This window comes from Indicator indicator, chromosome 1 (assembly GCF_027791375.1).
Source record: "Indicator indicator isolate 239-I01 chromosome 1, UM_Iind_1.1, whole genome shotgun sequence".
NCBI classification, from domain to species: Eukaryota; Metazoa; Chordata; class Aves; order Piciformes; family Indicatoridae; genus Indicator; species Indicator indicator.
The window spans coordinates 24,454,303-24,481,531 of NC_072010.1; the positions used below are offsets into that span (position 1 = coordinate 24,454,303).

Sequence of the window (27,229 nt, forward strand, 5' to 3'; positions counted from 1 at the left end):
CTATGGAAGGTTAAAATGGAAGGTGACTAACTCAAAATTGGCGATAGGAAGAAATTTTGACCCAATTTGAGGTTATTTGATGGGCTCATTGCTGGGACCAAGACTTTAACAAAAGTCAAAATAGAATTGGACAGGTATGTGGAGAATAATAGTATTCTCTTTATTATAGCATACTGATGTCATGTGTATATGCTTACAAAACCGCCTAGAAAGATGAGGTCAAGACCTCCACAGGCACTGACGCTCGGTCACAGTACTGCTGTTCACTGTAAAACTTACGGAGATTTTTTTCTGGGACATTGGTGTCAACTGCTATTATACAGTATGATGGAATATGTTGACCTTGGATGTAATACTTAATATCTCACACATGTTGGAAGGCACCTTTCATGGTTGCGTAGTCCACAGCCCTGTCTTGTAGCGAGCAGGGACATCAACTAGATCATGTTGTTCAAGCCCTCATGAGCTGGACCCGGAATGTTTATGTTTCCAGGGATAGGGCTTCTATCCCTTGGGCAACCTCTGCAAGAAAGTGGCTGACACTTAGCTCAGAACACTTCCTTTTCGTATTGCGAGACACCAGCCGTGGAAGGAAAGCATTTACAGCAGGTACTGCGCTTCCTCGCCTGCCTCACAGCGCGCCGTGCCCCGCCCTGCGGCCGGCTGGAGAACGCGGGGCGCGGGACGGCGGAGGACGTTACGCCGCCTCCTTCCCGTGACGCGGGAGGCGGGGACGGCGGAGGCTGTGAGTGCACAGGCGCTTGCGAAGGGTGTTGGCGCCAAGCTTTGAACGGAGTGGCCGGGCCGCTCCGAGAGCGCGCCTGTCGGTGGGACCGCACCGCCCCTTCCCTCCTTCCTCAGCGCCTCTTGGCTAGGGAGGCTCCTCCCGCCCAGCGCCTGAGGCAATGCTGCGGCCGCCGAGAGGCCGAAGGGAGGTAAAGATCACGCGTGTGGCTCTTCCTGGCCCTCGGAGCTGTGCCTTCGCACGGGGAGCGTCCCTGCTTCCCTTGGAGGGGGGATCCCCCCCAGCTGCCTTTCTCGCAGCCTGCAGGGGGGCTGCAGTTACCGGCCTGCCGGGGAAAGTGGGGGTTGGGTCTTGAGGTTCGTCGGCCCTGTGGGGTGACCTGGTGGCGGCTTCACAGGCAGTGTCCCATGGGAATGGTTGGCCGCAAGGACCGTTCCCTAACAGGAAGCAGCGTGGTGAGGTTGCTTCGTGTTTTACAATAGATTTCTGAGATAGTTGTTTTGGGTTTTTTGACTTTGTGCCGTAGTGTGGTCTTTGGCCTTTTCTAAAATGCCAGCCTTCCCCATCGTTTTGGTAAGGCAGTGTCGTATAAACCAGCCATCAGATGGGAAACGGGTTTTACAGTGGAAACAAATGTGCGGGATAAACAGGAAAATTTCTATGGCAGTCTTACTTAGTCCTGTTTTTTTAAACTGGCAAAAGTCTGCTCCACTGAAAAGCAACTTTAAATCAAATTCTTGGCACATAAATTGTAGCGTTTGTGTATATATATACACACACACGCTATTCTATCCTAATGTATAGTAATGAGTATGGGTTTTCTTCGTTTGTGCTTTGAATACCTCAAAAGAGTATATTTTGATAGAATCAACATTCTGTCTTCGTTTTTTTTTCTCTGCTATTTTTATAATCTCTGGTATAATTGTCTATGCTTCTGTCTGGTTTCATACCATCTTCATAGTTGCCGTGTTTGACATCACAGACACACCACAGTCCTAAAGCTAAACAGGCTGGGTTAAGAGACATCTATCAAGAAATGCAGGAAAGCAGGATTAAGACTTTGCAGCCCCATAACATTAAAATAGCACTGTATGAAAGTGTTCTTATTGTCTTCTCAGGTTTTTCAGAAACTCTTCTGATAATGTTATGGATCAGAGAATGTCTTACAAACCTATGGAAAGACTGACTTTCTTTGAAATATTCAAGGCACATTGCAGTGAATCAGGTACACCTTCTCTACAGTAAATAATATTTGTTAGGATTCCTTACTGGGCATTTCTATGTTATACATATCTGTTATACACTGCATATTCTACATAAAAGTGTTGTGCAACTTGGTAGCAGCTCTACTTGCTCTAGGGCTGCATTCAATAATATCTACCTTTTTTAGCATCTATTTAGATTTTATTTGTAGCTTTTTTCAAAATGTGTGTTCATCTGTGTGGGGGGGAGGAGTTGTACTTGTTTTTTAGCAGTGACTTCCCTGTGTACCTGCATGCAGACCAGATTTAGTCTTTTGCCAAATGCACCTGTAGTCATATGATTTATTAATGTTAAAAGGGACCTGTTTAACTTGACAGTCTGAGTAGAATCAGAGATAAACTAAAAGCCAGATGCCTACTTTTAATTTTAAGCAAGCTGAATATTTACCTGTTATTTGGTTAGTTTTGTTACTGGTCTAAGACTGAGGTGGTATTATTGTATACTTTGTGGTTATTAGAATTAAAAGCTGGCTAGAAACAAAATAAAAATATGACAATGAAAGGAGCAATGAATTTTGCTACTAGCATTTACGTGCCTAATGTGTTTTTTCTTTTTCATCTTGCATGGAGGATCTTTTTTTCCTTTTTATGTGGTTTTCTGTATGTTTTTCTTCACAGACTTAGGGCCTATCAGCCTTAATTGGTTTGAAGAACTTAGCGCAGAAGCACCACCATATGAGCCTAAGTTGTTAGGAGAACTTGATGGTCCCTTTGGCTGGCTTGATCAAACATCTTTTAAAACTCCAAAGGCAAAACCCTCCACATGTGGTGAGCTAGCATCGACTCCACTGATTTTTAAAGAATCCCCAGGAAAAGAACCATATCAGAAAAAAACAAGTGCAAGTGAGTAATTTTTACTGATTTTTAAAAAGAGGTACTTAAAGGGTATGTCCCCCAGAAGCATAACTAAGAAGCTTCCTTTTTTTTTAATAATACTTTTTGTTGTGGTGGCTGATGATTATTAATGTAATAGAAAAATATTGCTGCAGAAATTGTATGAGTAAAAAGGTTATCTTAGTAGACTTCTGAGGAACGCTTATAAAAACGTGAAGGTAATCTTAATAATTAATTCACCCTTGTGCTAAACTGATAATGTACATGCAGAGTTCCCTGCAGAAAAGGTACTATCCTGGTCTTTCTATCTAAGTTTATTGGTGTAACCTGGTGACTGAGAATCAGAGTGCCATCTTTATTGTTATTAATTTAATTTTTAGCAGTCTTATTTTTGTTCAATCTAAAATCTCTGAAAATCTTATTCAGTTTATAGTGCTGAATTATGAGCTAATCTGTAGGGCACTCCTTAACTTTTTGTAGAAATATTTCAAAGTATTAACCTCTTTGAGTTGGTAAAACTGTAATTCATGGAAAGAAGTTACACTTCTATTTGGAAACAAGGAATTCTTCCACTTCTCATTACATTATTTCCAGGTCCCAAGTATGTCATGACTGTACATGTCACTCTACTCCTTTTTGATATGTGTGCAAGCCATAGTACCTATGCTCCTTGGACAGAAGAATCTTTGCTACAGAGAATGTATGCAAGAGTGTATAAAAATATCAAACCCCGTTCCTGCAGTCTCTGATTTGTACATACACTGTGTCTGTGCCCTCCTAACAATCCAGTGAGCATTTCTAAATAGACATACACAAAGCTGCCTTTATTACCAGACTCATTCTTGGATCCTAAAGCAAAATCTTTAAAGATTTAGGACTGTGCTGCTATTCAAATGTACTTTGTAACATTGCTTCTATAAAATGTCGTTGCCCTGTTCATTTTTCTTAATGTTGTTGCTGAACTCAACTTATTCTCAGCTGAGAATGTTTCTTCTAAATTTAGCTATTTGGACTTTTACAGTGCTAAGTCCCTAGTGAATTCATAAATTGCAAACAAAGGAATGTCACGATTCTTTTCTTTCAAAATGGTTACTTTTGCTCTCTGTCTGTGCATGCAGACATTTGTATATTCTCCCTAAGGAAAAGAAGATGACTTTTACCAGAGCTACTATACTTAACCTGTGGCTGGCCTGAGATCCCATTCTCCTAGTTTTCTTGGTTAGAGCCAGCTGGCTGATGTGTGTTGTGAAATTAACAAGGAAACAATTTTGAATATAAGAAGTTCCATCTAAACATCAGGAGGAACTTCTTTAAGGGTGATGGAGCACTGGAACTGGTTGTCCAGAGAGGTGGTGGAGTCTTCATCTCTGGAGACATTCAAAACCCCCTGGATGTGTTCCTGTGTGACCTTCTTTGGGTGTACCTGCCTTGGCAGGGGGTTGGACAGGTCTCTTCCAGTGATTCTGCAATAAGGACATGGTGAGACCTGATACATCTCACCGTGATATGGTATGCGGATGCAGCTGTGGCGGTACATATGGGCTTGGGAACTGAGAAGCAGAAAGAAATGTAGAAACCTTGGTGTAATTTCTGGTATGGAAGTTGTTTGGCAATTTCCAAATCAGAATGCTTTGGAGAAGTTGCTTCGTGTCATGCAAGGGTCTCACTGGTCAAAGGATTGTGCTGTTTTGGAGGGCACAGATGCCCTTTTGCTTGGAGATGTATAGCATCTAAATAGCTACTGCTACCAGTAACACTGGGTTGACTAATGGTTTCAGAAATATTTTTTGCTTTATGCTGGTTATTCAAATGAAGAAGCATTTATTTTAAAGATAATGTTGGCAATGACAAGAAAGGCACAATACAGTATACAAAACCTGAAATGGAATACTTGACTTGAATAATATCAAGGACAGGTACTGAAATACTTGTATCTCCAATGAATAAAGTGACATCATGAGCGTTTTTGGCTGCATGCTTGAAATGTGTTTTGTATTGTTTGTTTATAGAATTTAAACATGATCAAAATTCCAGAGCAAAAAGTAGTATTTTCTTGTGTGTTTTTAACTAAAAATCAGGCATCGCCTAATTAAAAAAAATACTGTCTTTAAACTTCAAAGCTAGAACTGTTAATGTAGTTCTTCCAGGCTGATTATTATCTGTTATATTATTATCTATTTTGTAGGCAGAGAGAATTTGATAAGCCCAAATATCTCAAGAAGAAAAATAGATCAAGAAAATGAAATACTTGCTTCTCCTCCTGGTACCTCCTGCAACTGCCTTGTGGCTAGGTATGCTAAATATGTCAACAAAAAAAAAAACTAGATTCTAAGCAAAAAGAAATATTAATGATAAACTTCTTCAGAGTAGTTAATGATTTTTTATGTCTTACATGGTTACGATACTTTTAAGTTGCTAAGTGAATTGGAAATAAAACGCTAGCTAATTTTTTGAACTGCCTTGGTTTTAGGTGTTCTTCCTTTCTGTTTTCCAAACCCTTCACTATTGGTAGATGGCATTTATTGATATTATTTCAGCTTCCTAAATCCTCAATACAGTGCAAGAAGGAGTAGTAGTGGTGTATCATGTGCTTCTCAAGTAGTAATTCATAAAACTATTAATAATGTTTACTAAAGCTTTTTTAGTAATATCCTTCATTTCTGTACTTGTATATACATTTCAGATAAATCTAATTGAAATACTCATGTTGTGATTACAAGAACAGTCTAATTAAAAATAAATTAAGCCACTTTGCATAGTTTCATACATCATATGAAGAAATGTTTAATTATATTGAAATTTAGTATACTATTTCTCAGACAAATCATCACTGAAAATTAACATATTTCATAAATGAAGCATTTTACAGTTTGTAATAAACTTATAATAAGGTTTAAAGTACTGATTTGTGGTTAGGAGAAACCTACATTTTATTGTCAGATAAATAGCCATGGCTGCAAAGAAAGAAAATAATGGAGATGGTAATATATGTAATATCTGCAATATTTACTTATTTTCAGAAACTGAAAAGTGAAATTAATACTTCTTCTCTTTGGTTTTAATTTTCAGTCCATCTGTTTTAAGGAATACTTACAGAACGCCTCAGAGAACTAATATGCCTGGTTTGTATATTAACTTTTTAGTTTTACAAAATATCTGTTATCTGTACATATAAATCCTTACGCCCTGGGCATTATTTAATGTCCTTATTGCATAATGTTTTTTCAGGACCATATGGAAGCTTGTTTTGCACACCAAAATTATTGGAGGTAAGTATGTTATTCCTGCATCTAATTTTCTTTTTCCTGATTAGTACATCTAAAGTTTTGCATAGAAATAATAATTGTTAAATATATTTCTAGGTCAGGACTCCAAAACATATTTCTGAAAGTCTGGGAGCAGAAGTGGATCCAGATATGTCCTGGTCTAGTTCTCTAGCCACACCTCCTACACTCGGTGCAACAGTGATAATAGGTATTTCTGAAAAATAACAGTTGCTAAGAGTTAGAAACTTCTGAGTTTGATATTGGAAGTTTACTTAGTGTGAACTGTTTTTTTTTCATCTTTTTAATTACTTTTTATTAAAATGGACAAAACTTTTACAGTGATACTTAGTGGGCAACTTTAAATAGCGCAGCCCTAAAAGGAAGAAATTAAAGTAAATGTGTCATTGCTTTTCAAACGTTTTCTTCCTTTGTGAGTACGTTTTTGAGGTACTAGGAGGTAGCCTGCTGAGTGAACTTTCCAGCAGCAGTGCTGGCTTCAGCGTTTTTAACTCCTCTCATTGTACCTACCATCATGTTGATGCAGTGAGCTGAACTGAGATACTGATCCAGGTGAAAAGGATCTTTCTTGGTTTTTTTGTCCAGGGCAATTCCAGGACAAGCAGTAGTAATGGTCTAACTGAATAACTGGGTAATACCAGTTTTAAGTGGTAATCAACAGTGATGCTAATCATCAAGCTTTAATCTAAGGTGTTGCTGTAAGTGGGGTTTCGTTAGTGTATGATAAGCAAAATGTAATTTGACTGATTTGTTGATGAAAAATCTTGAGAAAATGTGAAAACATGCATGTTTACTCATCTCCTGGCATTGATCTTTTTAATGTTGTTAAACATTCACTGCATAAAGCATATAGAGCATGCAAACATGCAAAGCATAGTAAGGATGAATGCTAAAGTTGGAATCTCTTGGGAAGGAGTGGTGCTGTTCACAAGGCCACTGAGTTGTGCCATTTTGGATGTTCTTTGGTTCAGAATTACATGGCCTGAAAAGAAAGGTTGGAGGAAGTACCTATAGCTTAACAATGTACTGGGAGTTGAGTTGTGGTTTAAGCTCCCATTCTCCCACTTCCTGGATGAATCTAGTATTTTATAGTAGTGATGCCTATTCCCCGCCACCCAACACCTGTGAAAGAATGAGTCACTAAGTTGCACTGTGAAACCTAGACTCCATTCTATGAAACACAGTATTTAAATACACTGCTCTTCAGGCATCTTAATAATAGGGTTCACTTTCTCCTTTTGTAATGTAGGTTAAAATGTAGTACTGCTCTTGTGGGAGGAAATGGAAAAAAATGCAAATTTTGATAGAGGCCTGAAGATCTGATCCAGATGCTTTGACCAAAAAACCTAGCAGTGCCACGAATAACTGCTGGAAAGAGGAATGGCAGTGATGGTGGGCTCAGGATGGTAACTGCTCTACCTACATCGCAGAAACCACAACCTGTGATTCAAAGCGGTTTATGCTGTTAGGAAACTGCATTTGTACACTGTTGCTTGGCCTCACCTGTAGGACTTTGGTTAGCACTTTCAGGTAGTTTTCAGTAGGTTTTGTTTACAGATTTCAGTTGCATTTAAAATAATCCAATAGAAACCCTCCCAAAACACAACCATATTTGAATACACTCAGCAGATCGCTCAGGAGCAAATGAATTGACTTGTTTGTCTTTGTTCTAAAGCTAGAGAGAATGATTCTATTTCTGGAGCAAAACAACAGGATGAAAAAGCTGAGATAGTAAGTATTTTTAGGAGCTGTGCTGTAATTGTAGTTAAGGTACTTGGTTACATGTTTACATTCTTTGAGCCAAGAATAAAAAATTCTGTCATTTTCATTCCAGGCCCTCCTGTCTGTTTTTTTTAAAACGTTACTGCTCACAAAACCAAACTTGCAAAAGCAAGTAGCCCACTTTGAGTAATATTTTTGCTGTGGTTGGTTTGGGTTTTGTTTTGTTAAAAAAAAAAAAAACCACACAAAAAACCCCAAGAACAAATGAAACTTTGATTCAGCTGCAGTGGGAGTCATTCAAGAAGATGAAATGTAGGAACTGCAATGTGATGCCTGTCTGAGGGGTGGGCTGTTTGTTCTTTTGTCCAAGTTTTGGCAGTTACTGTTTGGCAATAACTTGTGCTCAACCAGTATTAATTTCAATCTTACGGTAGTGTTAGGGAGATTTTACTCTGTGTGTATGAAAGCTGACTGAAGCAGACTGAAAACTAAAAATGATCCTAATAGGATTCAGTTACAGATTTATGTTGGATTCTTAACTACCTCAAACTTCATTGTTAATAAACCATTACAAGTAAAACAAGCAAAAAATCTTTCTCCTTCTTCATCTCTGCTGTTCCTTTTTGGGAGGTTTGCTTATAGTAAACTGCTGAACCCTTGCACTTTAAATTGACTGTAGAATGCTCAACCTTTCCTCTGCACTTAAATTGACTGTAGAATGGAACTTAATATGCTTGAAAATTAGGATTATCTGCTTACTTATTTTCAAGTGTACCTGCGGAAAACGTTATCTTTCATTTTAAAAATGCAGACTTATTCAGGTACTGCACAAATGTTTAGAGTTGTATGCTTTACTGTTAAAGAGTCATTACTGATAGGTAATGTAACAGCTTATATCTTTGGTTTACAGATTTTACACAACTTTTCCAACCATGATAAATACCCTGGGGCAAGTAACATGAACATGCTGTTTGTGCCAGAGAAAATAAAACTAAATGCTGAAGATGACATCAAGGATTTTGGTATGCATAGATTCTTTATTATATATACTGTATATTTACTATACTGTAAAGCAAGACTTAAGGTAAAGTTAAATTGCATGTATCGAGCTGATCCTATGGCTTATTTCCTGTGCCAGCTACATGCTCCCACTTCAGGAACTGATGTAATTTCATAATGCTAATCTGACTGTAAAAAAAGGGAATCAGTTTCTGTTGAGTCAGTAAATTAAACCAGGTTACCATGCCAATGGAGGACAACCAGTTTTGTACTGTTGTAAGTGAAGATGGGAGACCTGAGAGAGAAAAATGGAAAAATGGTAGAGGCGCAAGGGGGAGCAAGACTACTGTTTCTGGCTATTGGATAGTTTTAGGTTTAACAGAATTCACAGCTTTACTGCAGGTATATAACATGTTAAGAGTCTTCAAATATATAGCAATCTGCATGTTGGCTGGGAAGCCATTTACGTTGAAGAATTAACAGGAAACATGAAATTCTGTAACATTTTAAGTACTTTTCAGAATCACAGAATGTTGATACTTTACCCTGGTCTGTAGCCCAAAACTTCATATTTAACTCTTTAATTCAAAAAACCAAAACCATCTATCATTTCCTTTACAACCCCGATCAGATTTAATGGTCTATCTTTAATCTCAGTTTCTAGAACTGTTCATGAGGTAGGAGAAAGAGGTTCAATACCCTCTGCTAATGATTCAAAGCTGAAATTGGGGAATACCTTCAAATAATCAATGTATAATTGCAGAGCAGAAATGTCTATTTCTTTCTGGACTGTTGTATTATTTACCCAGAAGGAGAGCTCTGAGAAAACAAATCAAATAGTTATTGCCTAGTTAGGGCACTTACTGAGAAAAAAGGAAAATTCTGTTGTGCAGTTCTTGATTTTGTGGGTTTTGTTTCCCTGACCCTCCAGTAACTTGTTAAAAGCTTCCTAATCAATTAAAAAATGAGTCTTTCCTATATCCTTCTAGACACCAGCTATTCTGTATCGAAGCAAAAGAGTTTAATAAAATTATCCTTAAATAACAGTTTCCATACTACCAGCTATAGACAAAAATAGGCAGCTCCTTAAGGTGTTTGGTGCCTGCCATCTGGTATGTATTTTGGGAGGAAAAAAATCTAGGCTTTTATCCTGAAAAATTTCCTGCTTGCTCTCAAGAGAAATTCTCCTGAGACAGCTAGGTCTCATATTGGAAACCTGCTGCACACTGGAGTTCTCAGGAGGCCAGTGTAGCTTCATCACTGTCCTTTGCTTCCTATCTGTAACAGCTGCTGTTGGAGAGTAAACTTCTTAAAAGACATGATTTATGTTTCCAAACTTAGTCCTGAGTAAAACTAATTGCCATAAATTTGAAAGCTCTTTTTACTGATAAAACCACAATGCTGTCCCAAAGTTTTTCCTAAAATTTAATTTTTATTTCTTTTTGTCTCTCCATCTTCTCTAAAACATTTAGAGTCAGAGATGTTAGATGGCTTATTTGGTGAGATGAATAGCTTTGAGGAGACGTTCAACGTGTCTGCTAAGTCAAATGGAGCTCTTCTGCTGATGCCACATGCTATAGATACAGTAGAGAAATTTGAAATAGACACAGGTAAAGTGCGAGGAAAGGGAGATGTTCCTTCCGAGCCGCCTATGGGAAGAAAGACAGTTGTTTCAAAGGAAGAGAAAACAATGAGCTGGACTGAAAAAAACCACTCTATTGAAATGCAGGATTCTTTACTCCAAAGTACAGAGGATGGTGAAGATGGCTTTTTAGTAGAACATGAAAAGGAATTGGAGTCACTTAGGATTGCAGGAGATGTGCAAGATTATAGAACACACAAGTCATGTGAGAATGAGAAGCCTGTGAGAGAAGACATGCCGTCTTCACCAAGCCAGTGGTCTCAACTGAACTTATCAGATCTTGATGTAACACGCTTGGAAATGTCTCTGTGTAGCTCTCCACCCTCTGACTTACGTAGAGAGAGAAATTTAGAAGAGAATTCAGTACTAATGACCAAGGATGATGCTTTGGAAACATCTTTCCTGAACACTTCAGGCTTAATAAAGGCAGAAAAGTTGTTGAGTGTCAATTCATCAGAAAAGCACTGTGAAGTGAAAAATTCTGAAAACAACCCAACATTGGAAATAACTCCAGTAAAATCTGTATCTCTGAATGTTCAAGATCCAAAGTTAGTAAAAGGGTGTGCAGCTGAGAAGGTTTCCAAAATGAGCTTCTTAAACTGTAATTCTTTTATAATTGAAAGTACAAATGTCACAGAATATTCTGTAGTCTACAATGGCAGCTTTTCCAAGCGTTTAAAAGCAACTTCTAAATCTATCATAACGGATGTTCTGTCTCACCCACTTGTATGTAGTGCTGCATCTCCAGATAATTGCAATGACCCACATTTAACAAGTACTGAAAATAACCTTACAAAGTCTGGCTTTAAAAGCCTGAATGTGTTGTCCAGCTTGAGAAAGAGATCCAAGAGATTTATTTATACAATAAATAATACTTTACTGTATCAAGAAGAAAAAGTACAGAAAGAAGTGACTTCCGAATTGCCTACTCATCCTGTGTTATCACATTCAGAACCTGATTCATGTGGATTTAAAGGCAGTCATGTGGCCAGTGTTGATGAACAAGGTATGTATAAGCTTTTCATGATTTTGTATTTATTAATAGCTTTCTGTGTAAGCATTTCAGATAGTGTAAAATCTTGTGTTTGTAATGAAGTGGCTCTGCAACTGGGAATCAAGATGCAGAATTAGTCTGTTACAATAATAGTGACAGGATAGCATTACTTTCAGATAATCTGGTGCTAATTTACTGCTTTAGTCGCAGATTAGTTTCTGGAATAGAAACTCCCACCTTGAACCATTATTCTGACTGACAAGCATAGTTATTGTCAATGCTGTGTATACACCCATAGTGTCAAGGGCCATCCTGTCTGAGTTGGTAACTTCTAAGAGATCATTAAAGAATGATGAAGTTGTGTTGTTGTTTTAATAAAATTAGGAGGTTTAAGACTGTACATCTATTTCTTCCAGAAGCACAAAATATTTCAAAACAAACTATATCTTGAAAGCAATCACATGCTTCTATTTTGAAAGCCGGTGTTCTTGCTAGATAAGTTACTTAATTATAGAAATTGCTCGACAGCTCTTTAAAGTTTGAAACAAATCCTTCTGTTGAAATGGAGAATGGAAGCCCATCTCTTCAAATTTCATTACAACTGAAAACTGGCTTTTAAAAAATCAGGTATTTTTTTGAAGTGATAGTATTAACTGCAGGTTACTTGCTTGTTTCTGGCTATTAGAACGTGATTAGATTAAGCAGTTCTCAAATCTTGTCAAGGTGTTCACATTTGAAAACAGAAGAGTAATTTATGTTACCAGTGTTAAGTATGTGTAGAAACGATCTTGCAGGCCAAAATTTTATGAAGGTCTGATTTTGCATTTGTTTAAAGTAAACGAGAAATACTTCATTAACTTTTTTTTTTTCTTGCAGACTGCTTGCTTCTTGCTGAAAGAAAGCATTTGCAATCAGATATTGAAGAAAAGAATTTCAGCACTTGTACTTTAAAAGTGGATATAATGGATGACTCCTCTTATAGTTCCTTCAGTGACAGGCTGAAGCGACAAGACCTGAGAGATTTGGGGGAAAATGGAAGAGAGGATCAGCTGGCTACATCATTAAAATGCTTAGAATTATCTAACACCCAGAAAGAAGAAACAACAGATTCTTTAAATAGTGAAGTAATTTCAAATATAAAGCAGAAAGTTCTAACTTCAGCATACCTAATGGCAAGAAAGCGTTCCAGATTGCTCCATAAAGGATGCTGCTTAGAGAAAGGCAAGCAAAACAACTATGAGAGTGCTGGTGTGAATGATGGAGCTACTGTACCTCAGAGCCTTCAAGAACATCTCGTGTGGCCTTCTCCTAGGGATACTGAACACTTGACTAACATGCACCATGACGTTGCATCTGTGACAAGTGGTGGCATCAATAATACTTTGAGTCACGTCAACTTTGGCATAAATGGAGTCAGTAGTGATTGTTCCAATAAAGCATCAACTGATAGACATGCTACAGGCCAGTCAGTAGTGGACTGTAGTGAAGTACTTGGACCTTTGGGATTAAACTGCTCAGAAAATTGTAGTACTGGATTAAAACAAGGGGACAAAACAGATGCAGCTGTCTTTTCAGAAGTTGTAGCTGAAAATCAAGGGCCAAAGTCAGGTGAAAACAATGAAAGCTCTCAAGCAGCTGCTTGCAGTAATGTAGCTGTAGGTAGTGCTAAAGAATTGTTAGATTGTATAGATGATACTTCTTTAAATGAATTAATTTCTGAAGATAAACAAGTAGCATCTATGCATCCCAGCACAAAGTCAAAGGAGAACCTAAAGCATAAAGGGAAATCAGCAGGAAATCTTAATGCATGCAGTTTGAATCTGGGCTTTGGTGGCTTTCAGACTGCTTCAAATAAGCAGATTAAATTCTCTGAAACTAGTATAGCGAAGGGCAGAATGCTGTTCAAGGATATTGAAAATGAATACTTTGAAACCTCTTCCAATAAAAAAGTCCAAAACTTCTCAAATCAACGTAAAAAGGAGACTAAGCTTTTCTCAGATTCAGAAAGCAAGCTAGGCAGTAATTTGCCTGATTCTTTAACTTCACAGACAAGTTTTCTTGAGCCCAGGAATACACAGATTATTCCACATAAAGCTGTCTTGTGTAAAAGTTTTGCTGGAAGTCAGCAAACCTTGCAAGAAACAAATCAGACTTTGACAGCAAGCCAAGAAGCTGAAATTGCTGAACTTTCTAGTATCCTGGAAGAAACAGGTAGTCAGTTTGAATTTACCCAGTTTAGAAAACAAAGTAACATGGTACAAGGTCATGTCTTTCAGCAGTCTGGAACTGTAGAAAACCAAGAAACTACAAATGTGGAAAATACTGCTGAAACGAGGAAAGATGTTGCTTTTTATAGCACTTTTAAATCTGAAATTAAAAAAGACAGTTATTGTACTAAGCAGGAAGATGTAAATGAAGACTCTAAAGTTGGGGAATATGAAAAAGAAAACACTTTGTTTTTCAAGAAAAATGACAAAAAGGTTGCTTTTACAAACTTGGGCAGAAATGAAAGTAGAATATCTGATGGAACTTTTTCAGCAGCTGAACAGGACAGCTTTTCCAATTTTGTGGGCTTTACTTCTGCTGGAGGTAAAAAAATAACTATTTCTAAGGAAGCTTTGACCAGATCTGCAGAGCTCTTCAGGGACTTGGATGATGATAACTATTTGTTTACATCTTCTGAAACTAGTACTAGATGTCGCAGTACAAATGGACATATGTCTTCTAAGGGCAATTTTGCCAGATGCCCGACAAAAGAAAATAAAGAAAAAACAGTTCATGTTTCAGATTTCAAAAACAGAGCTGACATTTGCCACATAGATTCCATTTCTCACTGTGCACAGAAAAAATATGAAGAAAATATTAGTACACTGTTCAAGGAAGATATGGAAAATTTAACCAAAATATCAATAAATCAAAATGAAAATGTTATTTTCAGTAGTTCTGACACTATCATCAGTGGTCTGTCATCCATTAAAAACCATAACCAGAATCCTCAAACTTCCAAACAGGTTTTGAATCAAGGAGATTGCCAAGGTGTAGGTAGTTTCCAAGAAGACTCATTAGATGTAACATGTCTAGAAGATGCTACTAGAACTGCAGAAGGATGTAGTTTAAGTGTATCAGATGAAATGGAAAGCCTGTCTCCTAATCAGAAAGGAAAAGACAAAAAGGAAAATGAGGACTGGTCACAAAAATTTCAAACTCCAGCTGGGGCTGATGTGTCCATTTCTGATGCAGCTTTGGCTCATTCTTTACACTTGTTCAATGTACCATGTGGGGAAAGAGATGTAAATGTTTTGGGGAACTCTGATAAACAAAAGACAACTTGTAAAAATATGGAAGGAGAAGACTCCACACATAAGAACCTGTTCTTGGATGAAAGCAGAATAAAAATTGATTCTTGGCATCATCATCAAATACCTTTTCAGCAGAAGGTGTGTGGTGAAAATGAAGTGAAAGGGAGTTACCTGACTGGTTTTCATACTGCTAGTGGAAAGAAAATAACAGTTGCTGATGAATTTTTGGCCAAAGCTAAATGTTTTTTTGCAGAAAACATTGACGTAGGAAGGGAACATAATGGCAGTTTTGAGAACCTTACAAAGAGGACGAAATTTGGTAAGAATTGTGTCAAAGACTATGATTTATGTATTGAAAGCATTTCTCAGTGTGATCCAGATGAACTTAATAAAAACCTTGTTCCTGAAGAATCTGGAGATCAATTTAAGCAGGCAGTAGAGGACAGTCCTGTTAAACATGCTGTGATTCTTGATACTGTTAAAGCGGATGGATTTGTTCATCTAGGTGAAGATTGTGAAAGAAGTTTAGTAACTTCATATGCACATCAAAAAGCTGATGTTAGACCTGGAAACTCAGAATTGCAATCCCTTCCTGGACAGGAGAGTGATGCTTTAAATAGAACTCATTTGTCTGAAGATGGAAAGCTATTTGCAGAGAGAGAGGCAGAATACTTGGCAAAAAAGAAGGGTGATTCAGAAAACATGCATGATTTGCCTGTGCACTCTGATGCATCTCTGCATGTAATGAAAGTATCAAGTGACCTTGAAGATAGTTCTGTGCCTGGAGATATAAAAAGTACTCTATTTGTTGAGGATAGTAACAATAAATCAAATCAATCCCTTCTCCTAACTCCGAAAAGTAACTCTTCTTATTTGAACTGTGACAATAAGGAACTTTACTTGCAACGTTTAAATGAGCCTTGTGCTGATACAAACTGCATCGCAGACACCATAGTTAATGCTCACCAAAAACAGTCACTAGTCAGTCTTCCTGAAGATGAAACTAATTCGACCAGGTTAAAAGAAGCAACACTTACTGTTGAAAATCAAAAGGGTGATCTGAAACAAATTGTGTTTAGCACAGCAAAAGGTAAAACAGTTCCTGTTTCAGAAAGTGCACTCGCAGAAGTCAGACAAATGTTTAAAGAGGACTATAGCGAAACTGGAAAATATGAAATTGAAACTAATTCAAGAACTAAAACAGAAATTGGTGGAAATTCCTCTACTATCATTCATGCTGAGTACTGTAATTCTGCTAAGCCTTTAAATGCTATAAGAAGTGAAGAGAGTAATTCAGCAGCATCTCATTTTATAAAAGTAAATGTAAGTGCTAGTGAAAATTGTCACCAAGATAGAAACACATTTGCAGATGCAAACTCTGTTTTGAATTTCCAGAGACAACACTTTCAACAGAATATGAAGCTTCTAGGGCACACAGATGTTGCAGATAAGCAGACAACACAGTTGGATTTTTCTACAAGCAATCTTGGATTTTTTAGTACAGCAAGTGGTAAGCCTGTACAACTATCAGAAGAGTCACTCAAGAGAGCTAGACAGCTTTTCTCTGAAATAGAAAGTAATCAGTCACTGAATGCACAAGAAGCGTTTTTAGTTGAGGAAAATGTTCAAAAGTCTGAAATGCACATTGAAGTAGTTCCTGGGAAAATGCAGATGGTGCTACCAAAAGGAGTAGAAAACTCAAGCACCGAATTGATTTCAGCTCCTGCATATGGTTTCAGCACTGCAAGTGGAAAGCAAGTAACAGTCTCTGAAAACGCCTATCAAAAAGCAAAGGCAATTTTAAAAGAATCTGACTTTTTCAGCAGTGGGCTTTGCATTACAGATCAACTTGGTTCAACTAAAGAAAGTGGCCTGAATGAAAAATCTTTAACTGATAAAGTGATATCAGAATCCCAAATTAAAAATAGCTGCAATCAAGACTCTGACTTAAAAAGCATCTACCCTGAGGAAATTAAGTCTTTTCCAAGCACTCACCCTGTCAAAATGCCTGAGTACATACCACATAGTAAAACAAACAAGCAGTTATCATTTAAAAATAACTTTCAGCAGAAGGAAACTAGGACTTTCAGAAAAGGGCAGCTGAATCTGGGGATGAAAACAGAATCTGAAGCTATTTCATGCAGTGCTACTGCTAAAGCAGAAACGAATATTGATGTTCGTCAAACTCCAAAAAATTACTTGGAAGTGGAAGCTGTAGAAAGTGCAAGAGCTTTTATGGAAGACAGTCTTTCGAATTCTGGAATACAAATTAATCCTGCACAGTCCTTCAGTGGCAGACTGGATAAAACCTTACAAAGTAAGACCTTTGGGAAGAGGCGCATTGAAGAAGAAAACTTACTCGGTAGGTCTTTGTCTTGCATATGTCTTGTATGTGTTCAACTCCAACTTCTGCACAGTGGGTTGTGTGAGGGGTTTTTTTTAGGTCACACAGAAGTTGAAGTTTTTTTCCTAGGTGTTAATGACAGAAATTCTTCTTGCTGCAGGCAACGATTCATTCACTCCTTCCAGCCTTTAATGCACAGTACTCAATTAAATTTGTGGTTAGTAGTTTTGAAGGTGTGCAGGTTTTGCTGTTTTACTGTAAATTTATGGAAGAAAGACAATGCTCTGTTTTGATCTGAGCAGACTTCCTTCTGGTTTTCTTCTCTGCACAAACCTAGTGGGGTTTTTTCAATTGAAAAAATGAGTAGTAGTATTTCCATTTTCACCTTTTTGTGCATTGTCAATGAGGACAAGGTTTCACCTGTATTGAGACTGCTAGTCTGATATGAAAAGTATTCAGTGGTCTAAAAGTACAGTTTCTTGCTGTCTCAACTGATCTGTCTCAGGGCTGAAGTGTTGGTGCTTAATGCTTGCAGTCATCCAGACCTGTCAAGGGACTTGGGCTAGCTGAAAAATATTTGTGGAAGGGTAGATGGCAGCAGAGTCACTGTCAAGCTGCACAAGTTCATATACAAAGGTCAGGCAGGCTAGTGCAGGAAAGTTTGAGGAGGTGTGGGGAAGGCAGTCCAACTCGACACAGCCATGCCACAGCCAAACCATATCCTTAGCTACAACTTCTGTAAATAGTGTGTTATGTGCTGTTTCAGAATTCTGTAGGGACTCTGATTACTGGAAGAACAACATAGACGTAGGTGAGCTGTGGTGCACTTTCTGAGGCAGACTGTGTTGAGTATGTTCCATAACTTAAGGCGCACAAATTTTGATTTGCATAGAACAGACCTACTGACCAGAAAACATCCTGTAACAGACTTTATTATATGGAGACTTGGTAACACAGCATACAGTCATTCTGTGCAGAAGAAGCTTCAGCAAATTCTGGTGAAGTAGCGCGGTGTTGGAAAAGGCTGTTCAATACAGATGTATGTTTTGAACGCTTGCTACTTCTGCTTCCTTTGACTTCTGGAATATTTTGTTTAGAATTTGTAATGAACTTTTATAGTGTTGGTAAGAAACTGAACATAAAAGGAACACCACTTTTAAAAATCTGTGGTTTTATCCTAGGAGAACCTCCAATTAAAAGACAGCTACTGCTTGAATTTAACAGAACAGAGAATCGACCCAGATCTTTGAAAGCTTCAAAAAGCACCCCTGATGGTAATTTTAGTTATGTTCTAAGTACAAATGTGATGTTGATTGTTATCTTTAGAATTCTTTAATTTCCAATAAATTAACATGTAATTGTTTAGCTGCTCCTTTCATCAATGTAGTCATGGAAATTCAGGGAAACTGCCATGGTAATGTCTCTGCTGACTTGAAATCACAGCATTAATAGTATGTCTTATTATGTAGAATCTAAGTACTCTGGTTTAATTTCCAGCTCAATAGGATTTTTTTCAGGTTCTCATAGTCCTAAATCTCATAAATTCTAGTGTCAGCAGGAAGAATATATCATATGGACCTTTAATTTCTCGATTAAATATTGTAATCTGCAGGGAAATGAGAAGATGTTGGTAATTTTGTTATTATTTGTGAAGAATATCCTTCTGATAGGTGTCTACAATACAGATGCTTTTAATGCTTACAGCCATTAATAGGGAGGCTTATGAAAGTGTAGTCAAGGTTTGAATGTTTGAGTTGATGCTTTAGGTGAAGCTAGTTACTGATTAGGATGATGTGGTTTGGACTATGGCATTTGATTATGGGATAAGCTGGTTTTTTTTGAGGAACTTGTTCTTTCTAAATAGTGCATGCTGTCACTTAGAATTCAGTAGCAGGATATATCCGATATATTGGTTTAACCTGCATATTAATTCCTGAATGCTATCCAAAATCTTCTCTAAGCATAAACCCCATGATTTAGAGTTTTAAATGGAATTTGTAAGTTGCTGCCAGAGAATAATTTTAAACCCTTCGTATGTAAACATTATCCCACCCTGCAAGCAGGATCTGAACAGTGTTATTCTTTGGTGGGACAACTGAAAGCCATTCTAACCTCCAGTACAGTTTTACTTGCAGAACATGTGGCATCTTGGATATGTGACTTCTTGTATGCAACTTCCTCTTTGCAGCCTAAGAGCACAGCACAAATGAGTTTAAATTCCGGGCAGACGTGATTTAGTTATGTTGGCAATTTCAAGATAAGCATGTCCTTCAGTGATGGAAGGAGCAGTTTGTTCAGTGTGCACCTTTCTGTTGTAATTTTTTTAAAAGTTGCTGAAGGAGTTCTAAATTGAATGTGATCCTACCTGAAATTAACTATATGACATCTTGCAGATTCACAAAATAGGAGCTTTGGAGAGTTAAGCATTGTGCTCATGTCCTTTAGAGCTGTCTGCAACCAGTATGATGATGTTTATACAAAGATTTTTTGTAAAAATAAACCCAGAAATGAACAAACAAACCACACCAAGAAACAATAACAAAACCCCACCAAAATCACAAGAGAATCCCATGAAACAAATTAATAAAATCCAAACCAAAAACAAGTAACACAAAAAAAAAAAAAAAGGAAAAAAAAAAACAACCACCAAAATCAGGGGGCTGAGACACCACCTGTTCAGCCTGGAGAAGAGAAGGCTTCAAGGAGACCTAATAATGGCCTTCAGAGCCTGAAGGGGACCTACAAGAGGCTGGAGAGGGACCATTTACAAAGGCCTGTAGCGACAGGACAAAGGACAATGGTTTTAAATTAGGAAAGAGTAGATTTAGATGGGATTTTAAGAACAAGTTCTTTACCATGGGGGTGGTGGAACACTGGAACAGGTTGCCAAGAGAGGTTGTTGAGGACCCATACTGGACCCATTCAAGGTGAGGCTTGACAGGGCTCTGAGCAACCTGAACTAGTGGAGGATGTCCCTACTAACTGCAGGTGGGTCGGACTAGATGACCTCTGGAGGTCACTTCCAACCCAAACCATTCTATGAAAAGACTCATTCAAAAATGTTTATATCTGCTCTGGAAACTTCTGTATATTTATAACATTTATATAAAAACATGTGGTGTAAGTATCTATCCATGTAATAATGTTCTAATTCAACCTTTTTTCCTAATTATCTTGCAGGCATTTTCAAAGACCGAAGAAAATTTATCTACCATGTTCCTTTAAAGCCCATAACTTGTCAGCCTTTTGGGTGAGAAGTTTATAGTATGTTTAGAGTTCTTCTAATGCAATTTCTTAAAACCTCACAAGTCCTTGTAACTTAAAAAAAAATATATGGCAATGATTAAATTGTTATTCTATTTTTTTTAATGTCAGGACTGATATTTTTGTCTTTTTATTGGTGCAGTGTTGAAAGTTTGTATTACTACATTATGAACTTAAAAATCGTGACAAAGATTTTCATCAGGTACCTGAAACTTGTGTGTTTAAATGTTTTCATCTCTGTAGGGCTACTACAGAAAGACAAGAAGTCAAGAATCCTACTCTTACTCTGCCAGATCAAGACTTGAAAGGATTCAAATCTAAACCTGCAATTTTTCAGCACTGTGCGCTAAGGCAGTCTGCAAATGGTACTTCAGAGGTTTCTACTCTGTGTAAAGCCTCAGCAAAAGAGAGTGAAGAAACAAGAAATTTGTACAAACCTGGCAAAACTACTAAAACTTTTATTCCACCTTTCAAAACCAAGCTGACATTTTTGACAGGTGAACAAGGCACCAGCAAAAGATGTGACTCACCCATCATCAAAAATAAGACTGAAGAGATAGAATTAAATCAGATCACAACTGAACAAAACACTGCTGAACCTCAGGATTGCCAGTCTGGCATCCAGCATGCAGCAGACAGTGACCTAGAAAATGGCAATTTAGGTATTTTCAGATTTTGATCACTTAACTATTATGAATTGAACTTTTAAGGGGTTTGCATATCCTGTTAGATTTTTTTTTTTTTTAATGGAAGGAAACTTCTTTTTAAGTTTTTTGTGTTGGTTTTTGTTTGTTTGTTTTTTCAGGAAAATCAGGAAATAGGTGCAGGTATTTTATATTGCACTCCTAATAAAGCATCTGCAACTCATCTCCAAAGTTAATTAAGAATACAAAAAATGTGTTTCCATGCAGAGCTTCAGAAACAAATGACTGATGTTTCAATTGATACTTGTTTTTAAATACCTGTTAAGTAAAATATTCTAGGAACAGCCTTGCTGTACTTCATTTACAGAAGCTTGTTTTCTTTCTGTTTTCTCATTAAGAAGTGGAGTTAACCAGATTAATGGTCAACTGTGTCATTTTCAAAGAGAGAGAGTGTAAATGCTCAACTTTGTGATTTTATTGACCATGTGGGCTTTTGCCTTCTAAGCTTGTCTTGAATCTTCCAGTGCGTGTAATTTCTGTAACTATTACAATGAAATAATCTGGATTTTTTCGGAAGGACTAATTGTGTTTGAACAGGTGCATGAATGTTTTCAGAATTAGATCCTGTATTTACAGGTCAAAAATGTCAGGATTATGGACTTTGTAATTGTCATCAACTAATTTATCTTGATTTGGACTTTTCTATGAAGATAAAGAGTTCATTCTGAGAAAAATACGTAAATTTAAGCATAGTTCAGAGACTTATTTATATTTCATGTAAATATTATTCAGATGCTTTCAGTAAGCACTGGTTTTTAAATGCATTAAATGTATAATATTTAGACTGCTGCAGTTTCTAAAAAAATCTGCAGAGTGGCTTAGAAAATGCACTTCTCTGAACCTGCTTTTATAGTGTGAATGTATATCTTCAATTGATATATTCTGTTAAAAAATTTGACTGTTTCAGTTTGTTTGTTGTTTTTTCTTCTTTGCAGCTATGGTCAAGATGATGACAAACCTCCGCTGTGCCAGAGATTTGCAGGAAATGAGAATTAAAAAGAAATACAGGCAAAACATTAGCTCACAGCCAGGCAGTCTTTATGTTGTTAAAACATCTGCAAAAAATAGAATCTCTCTGAAAGCTGCAGTAGAAGAGAAATCTCCTAGTTTTTATTCTGCACACGAGGTACATGATATCTTTTTACTGTGTGTCTTTCTGGGGTTCTGTTCTTTAAGACAAGCAAACAAAAGCTCAATAGCTTGCGAATAGATAAGCTTTCCCTTCCGAGGGAGGTATTTGCAGTAGCTGTTATGCTGTTTGCTACAGTTTTTAAGTACCTTTGCATATCCATAAAAGTTTAGACTATTACAAATAATAAGCATCATAAATGTCCCTGTAATGTTATAATAAAACTAGAAGCAAACAAGTTAAAAACCCACCAATTATAACTGCTGCTGACTTTTAACCCACATGAATGGCTGTTGTAAGATAACAGTTAACGTTTCAGCCTCTTACTTTTGGTACAGTGAAGGTACAAAATCTATGGAACTCTTTTAAACACTTTTAAAGCACACTGTGATGCTGTTCTGCTAAAATAATTGCTGAGAATGCCTCTGTATTCCTTGGATTATGTACAAAATTATAAGGTCAGACAAAAGCTGTCTCAACTTTAAGGAAATACCTTATTTAAGTTTCTAACACTAGATATAAAAATCCCTATCTGAATTCCTAATGTATTGTTATTATTTTGTCTTTTTCATCTGATTTTTTTTTTTTTTACAGCTTTACACATATGGGGTTTCAAAACATTGCATGAAAGTTAACAGTACAAATGCAGAATCTTTCCAGTTTCTCATCAAAGACTTTGTCAGTAAGGAGTATTTATTATCTGGAAATGGGATGCAGCTTGCTGATGGAGGATGGTTAATACCTACAGATGAGGGAAGAGCTGGAAAAAAGGAGTTTTACAGGTACTGCTACTTATGACCTTCAGACAAGTATGCTATTTATTCTTTTGCCCCTAGAATAAATCCAACACAGCAATCTGATTTTTGACTACTTTTTTTCACTGTGCATTTCTAGTACACCTATGAGTGTAAATAAAAATATTGCAGGATTGTGTGTTTACTGTGTAGACTAAGGCAGTTAGTGATCTTCACTGACCATTACAGAAAACTTAAAAAGTCAATTTAGAAAATTTCTGGGGATTCTGCAACAGTGTAAATGGTGTAGAAAAATATTACTATTTCCTGTTAATTCAGAATGTTACCATTTTGTTTAATTAGCAGTAACACACAGGGTTTGTGGGGGTTGTTTATTTTTGTGGTTTTGTGTTTTTAGTTCAAGTGGGAAAAGGATTTATTTCTGTTGGGCTCTAGAGGGAATGCAGGTTGACTAATGAGGTGTTTAAGCGTTCTTTGGCCGGACAGAAAATATGGGGGTTTTCAATATAAATTTTAATGCTGATGTATTACTTGAAGGAACCCAAAACTTCAGTAGTAAAACTCACTGATTCATTCAAGATTTTTTTGAGTGCAAGTAAGAACAAAAAAAAAAAAAAAAAAAAAAAACCCAAAACCAAAAGAAAGATGCAGAAACAATCCTTGCTCCTGTACTCTTCCTGGTCCTTCCCTCCTTCATTTTGCAGGTCGTTTAAAATAAGCTGAAAAACAGTGTTCTGAGGAACACATCCCTCTGAAACACTTTTATTAAAACTATGTTTTGTTTTAGTATAAGCAAGTTTGTACATTATAACTTCATCAAAAGCATGTGGAACAGAACAAGAAACAGTCAGACAATTTTCCACCTACCTTGCCCATGTATCTAGCCCTTATCTTACCAATTTCATGATAAAGAGACTGTCAGAAATTGCCAAAGTCCTTTCTAATGTACACAATGTCCACTGCCCTCCCCTTGCCTACAGCACTAGTTACTTCATCAGAGAAATGAAATGGGTTGGTAAGGCATAATTTGCTATGAGTGAATCCATCTTGGCCATCTCCCAATGACTCTCTTGTCTTTCATTTGTTCAATGTTTAACTGTTTTAAATGTCTTCTAAGAAGTTTTGCGTGCTGATCTGGAAGATCTGGAGTCTCTCTGTTTGACGGTAAACCAAGTTTGTCTCAGAAGGGCCTTTGGAATTGTTTGTAGAGTTGTTTGGGTTTTTTTTCTAACTACAGTAAGGCAAAGGTAATCCTCACATAGATCCATTTTGCACCCAGTGGCATCGCATGCCCCAGCTGTTTCATGGGCAGCTGTGGGATGTGGAGACAGAGTATGCAGAACTTGACCTAACTCATTCCTTGTGTTGTTTTGCTCTTGGTGATACCATCCCCAATTCTCTGTTTTCTTCCAGTAGTTACATGAGTACTGAATATTTTGGAGATGTACCTTGCTAGATAGAATGTTCCCACAAAGCACTCACAGCAGATGGATAAGACTGTCTGAGATGTTCACCCACACGCAGTTACGGTACAGGGCCTCTTGCCTCTATGGTAGTGTTCTGGAGTTGCATGCATTTTAGAAAGCATGCTGATTATTCTTTTCTCACATGAAACTGCTGTTTCTAGGCTGACAAACAATGCTGCTTCACAAATTAATTGAAAGCATGAGGTGTGATGTTTTTTCAAGAAGCAATAGACCTCTGGGTACAATGCACCCACCACCAAATCAGTGTATTTTCAGTCTGTTGCTTAAGGCACGTTCCTGTGAATGGGAAATATTTGCACAGAACATCTTACGCCTAGATGTGCCAAATACTGGCCTTTTTAGGTAGTCCAACTTCTTGTTCCAGAGGTAGCTTGTTTAATAAGCATTTTGTTCCTGATTTCTTTGGTCAGGCTATCAGATATATGGCTTTTTCCTCATTCATTTTTTCAGAAACAAGAGAGAAGTTATCAACATACTGCTAAATATCTTGGAATAGTTTCTCTGGGTGGCAGTGGCGATCTGACACTGAATACCAGGTAGTCTCCCATGCAGTTTGTGGAGGTTTCAGTTCCTGTATCTGTTCATGATTTGTCATAAGTTGAAGCATATGGCTGAGATTACTCAGCTGCATCAGTCTTTTTATCCCTGAATCTTGATCACCTAAAATATATATGCCTTTAGTCATCTTCATTTATGTTCTTAATCTTGAACTGAATTCTGTCTTTAACTCCTGAATTGCATTGTCTTTCACAAAAGATTACAGAGTATCTCCTAAAGTCTGAGACTGCTTTGCTCTCCCCTAATGTAGCTGTAATTAATTTGATGGTCATTCCTGCTCCTTACCTTCCTTTATATATATAAACTTCTTTCCTTTTAAATTGTTTCTTTTCCTCACCCAACTGCAATACAGTTCCTTAAAAACCTGAGGCTTCCTCACAAGTCAAAAATTGACTTTTTAATAGGACTTAATTTGTGTTCTAATAAGTCGAATGGCTCAGCTATTTGAATCTCTGGTCAAATTCTTTCTCTTCCTCCTTTAATGAAATAGCCTTCCTAGTGAGTATGAGACCTGGAAAAGATAGATATTTCCAACCCAAGTCCTGCAGGTCATGGTAGTGCAGCTTGGACTCAACACAGAATGAATGTCCATTTGAGTAGTCACTCAGTGGAGAGAAGGAAGCTCTTTGGCAGCAATTAAAAATTCTTTACAATGTGTTGCCTACATATGTGCTCAAAACCAACCAACCAACAAAAAAAAAAAACAAACAGAAAAAAAAACCCAGAACACAAAAACCACAACTCCAGAAACTGTGAAGTAGAGGGGGATGGTTTGCAAATGGGAAATTCCAGGGTTGAATGAAAGGAGAGCACCCCTCTGTCCCTCTATGCTGTGTTCATAACTGCATGAAGCAGGCAGAGCATAGCATGCCTCTGGAGCTACAATAACCAGATGTCAGGGTATGGAATGTAACCTTCCTGTTTTCACTCTAATAAACATTCCTTTGTTCATGTTGCCAATGTACATACACTAAATACAATGCTAGGGAAAAATAAGCAAGTGAAAATTTACAGTGGATTTCAGGTTAACTTGTTAACAATTTATCTGCAGAGCCCTTTGTGACACTCCTGGTGTGGATCCCAAGCTAATAACAGAGGCCTGGGTTTACAATCACTATAGGTGGATTGTATGGAAACTGGCAGCCATGGAAGTGTCTTTTCCACATGAATTTGCTAACAGATGTTTGACACCAGAAACAGTGCTGTTGCAGTTGAAATACAGGTATGTATGTACAGCAATGTATTTGGAGTTGTAGCTTGAGATACTGTGTGATTTCTAGTTGATGGTCTTACAAAATAAGCACCTCTACCTTGCATTTACTGTTAATCAAAATGCTTATATGGTTAGATTTGCACATACCACTATTAAAAATATAATGTGTGTTATGTGTCAAAAATTGAGATAACATTTGCTTTGCTACAGTGGTACTCAGTCATGGGTATTGATGAATCAGTAGTTTTCTACAGGTTTTAAGGAAAACCAATGTGATGGATTTTGTTTGCTTTAAGAAAGCATTGTGAATTCTTTTTTTTACAGGTATGATTTGGAAGTTGATAAAAGTAAACGATCAGCAATCAAAAAAATAACAGAAAGAGATGATGCGGCAGGTAAAACGCTCGTGCTCTGCATCTCCAAAATCATATCGCTAAACACTGCAGTATCTCCTGGCAGCAGCAATGCAAACGTGGAAAGTAAAAAAGCACCAGCAATAATTGAAGTTACTGATGGCTGGTATGGGATTAGAGCTCTTCTAGATCCACCTCTCAAAGCTTTTTTACATAGAAGGCGGCTGACTGTTGGTCAGAAGATCATAGTTCATGGAGCAGAACTTGTTGGCCCTCAAAATGGATGTACACCACTGGAAGCCCCAGATTCCCTTATGTTAAAGGTAAAACAAAATATTGATTCAGCTTGACCAGATGTGACCATAAGATATGATAGATGCTATTTAGTTGAGCTGTGTTTTTGTAAACAGACAAAGTTTTGTCAGGGCTTTATAAACAAAGTTGTGGCCAAGTTTAATAACTAGATTTATGCCACAAGGTAGCTAACACTATTCAATAGAGTTGGAAGAGGAGTTTAGAGTATAGAATTCTGTCAAGTTTGGGTGCATGACTTGACAGTTCCAGCTCCTTAATTTGGTTAATCCATTGCAAACAATACAGAAATTGGAGGAAGAATGGAGGGAAGAAGCCAAGTCATAAGA

General features: G+C 37.3%; 1 protein-coding gene across 1 annotated transcript in view; it reads left to right on the top strand.

Annotated features, from left to right (window-relative positions):
* The first annotated feature begins 1,891 nt into the window (after positions 1 to 1,891).
* BRCA2 (BRCA2 DNA repair associated) overlaps positions 1,892 to 27,229 on the top strand; it is a 34,928-nt gene continuing 9,590 nt past the window's right edge. Inside the window, 17 exon segments of the mRNA XM_054382717.1 lie at positions 1,892 to 1,970; positions 2,626 to 2,850; positions 5,027 to 5,132; positions 5,911 to 5,963; positions 6,070 to 6,110; positions 6,204 to 6,315; positions 7,801 to 7,856; positions 8,758 to 8,869; positions 10,319 to 11,494; positions 12,359 to 17,143; positions 18,307 to 18,399; positions 20,306 to 20,375; positions 20,633 to 21,051; positions 22,029 to 22,219; positions 22,817 to 23,004; positions 26,074 to 26,244; positions 26,560 to 26,911. Of these exon segments, the coding sequence (XP_054238692.1) occupies positions 1,892 to 1,970; positions 2,626 to 2,850; positions 5,027 to 5,132; positions 5,911 to 5,963; positions 6,070 to 6,110; positions 6,204 to 6,315; positions 7,801 to 7,856; positions 8,758 to 8,869; positions 10,319 to 11,494; positions 12,359 to 17,143; positions 18,307 to 18,399; positions 20,306 to 20,375; positions 20,633 to 21,051; positions 22,029 to 22,219; positions 22,817 to 23,004; positions 26,074 to 26,244; positions 26,560 to 26,911 (8,229 nt within the window).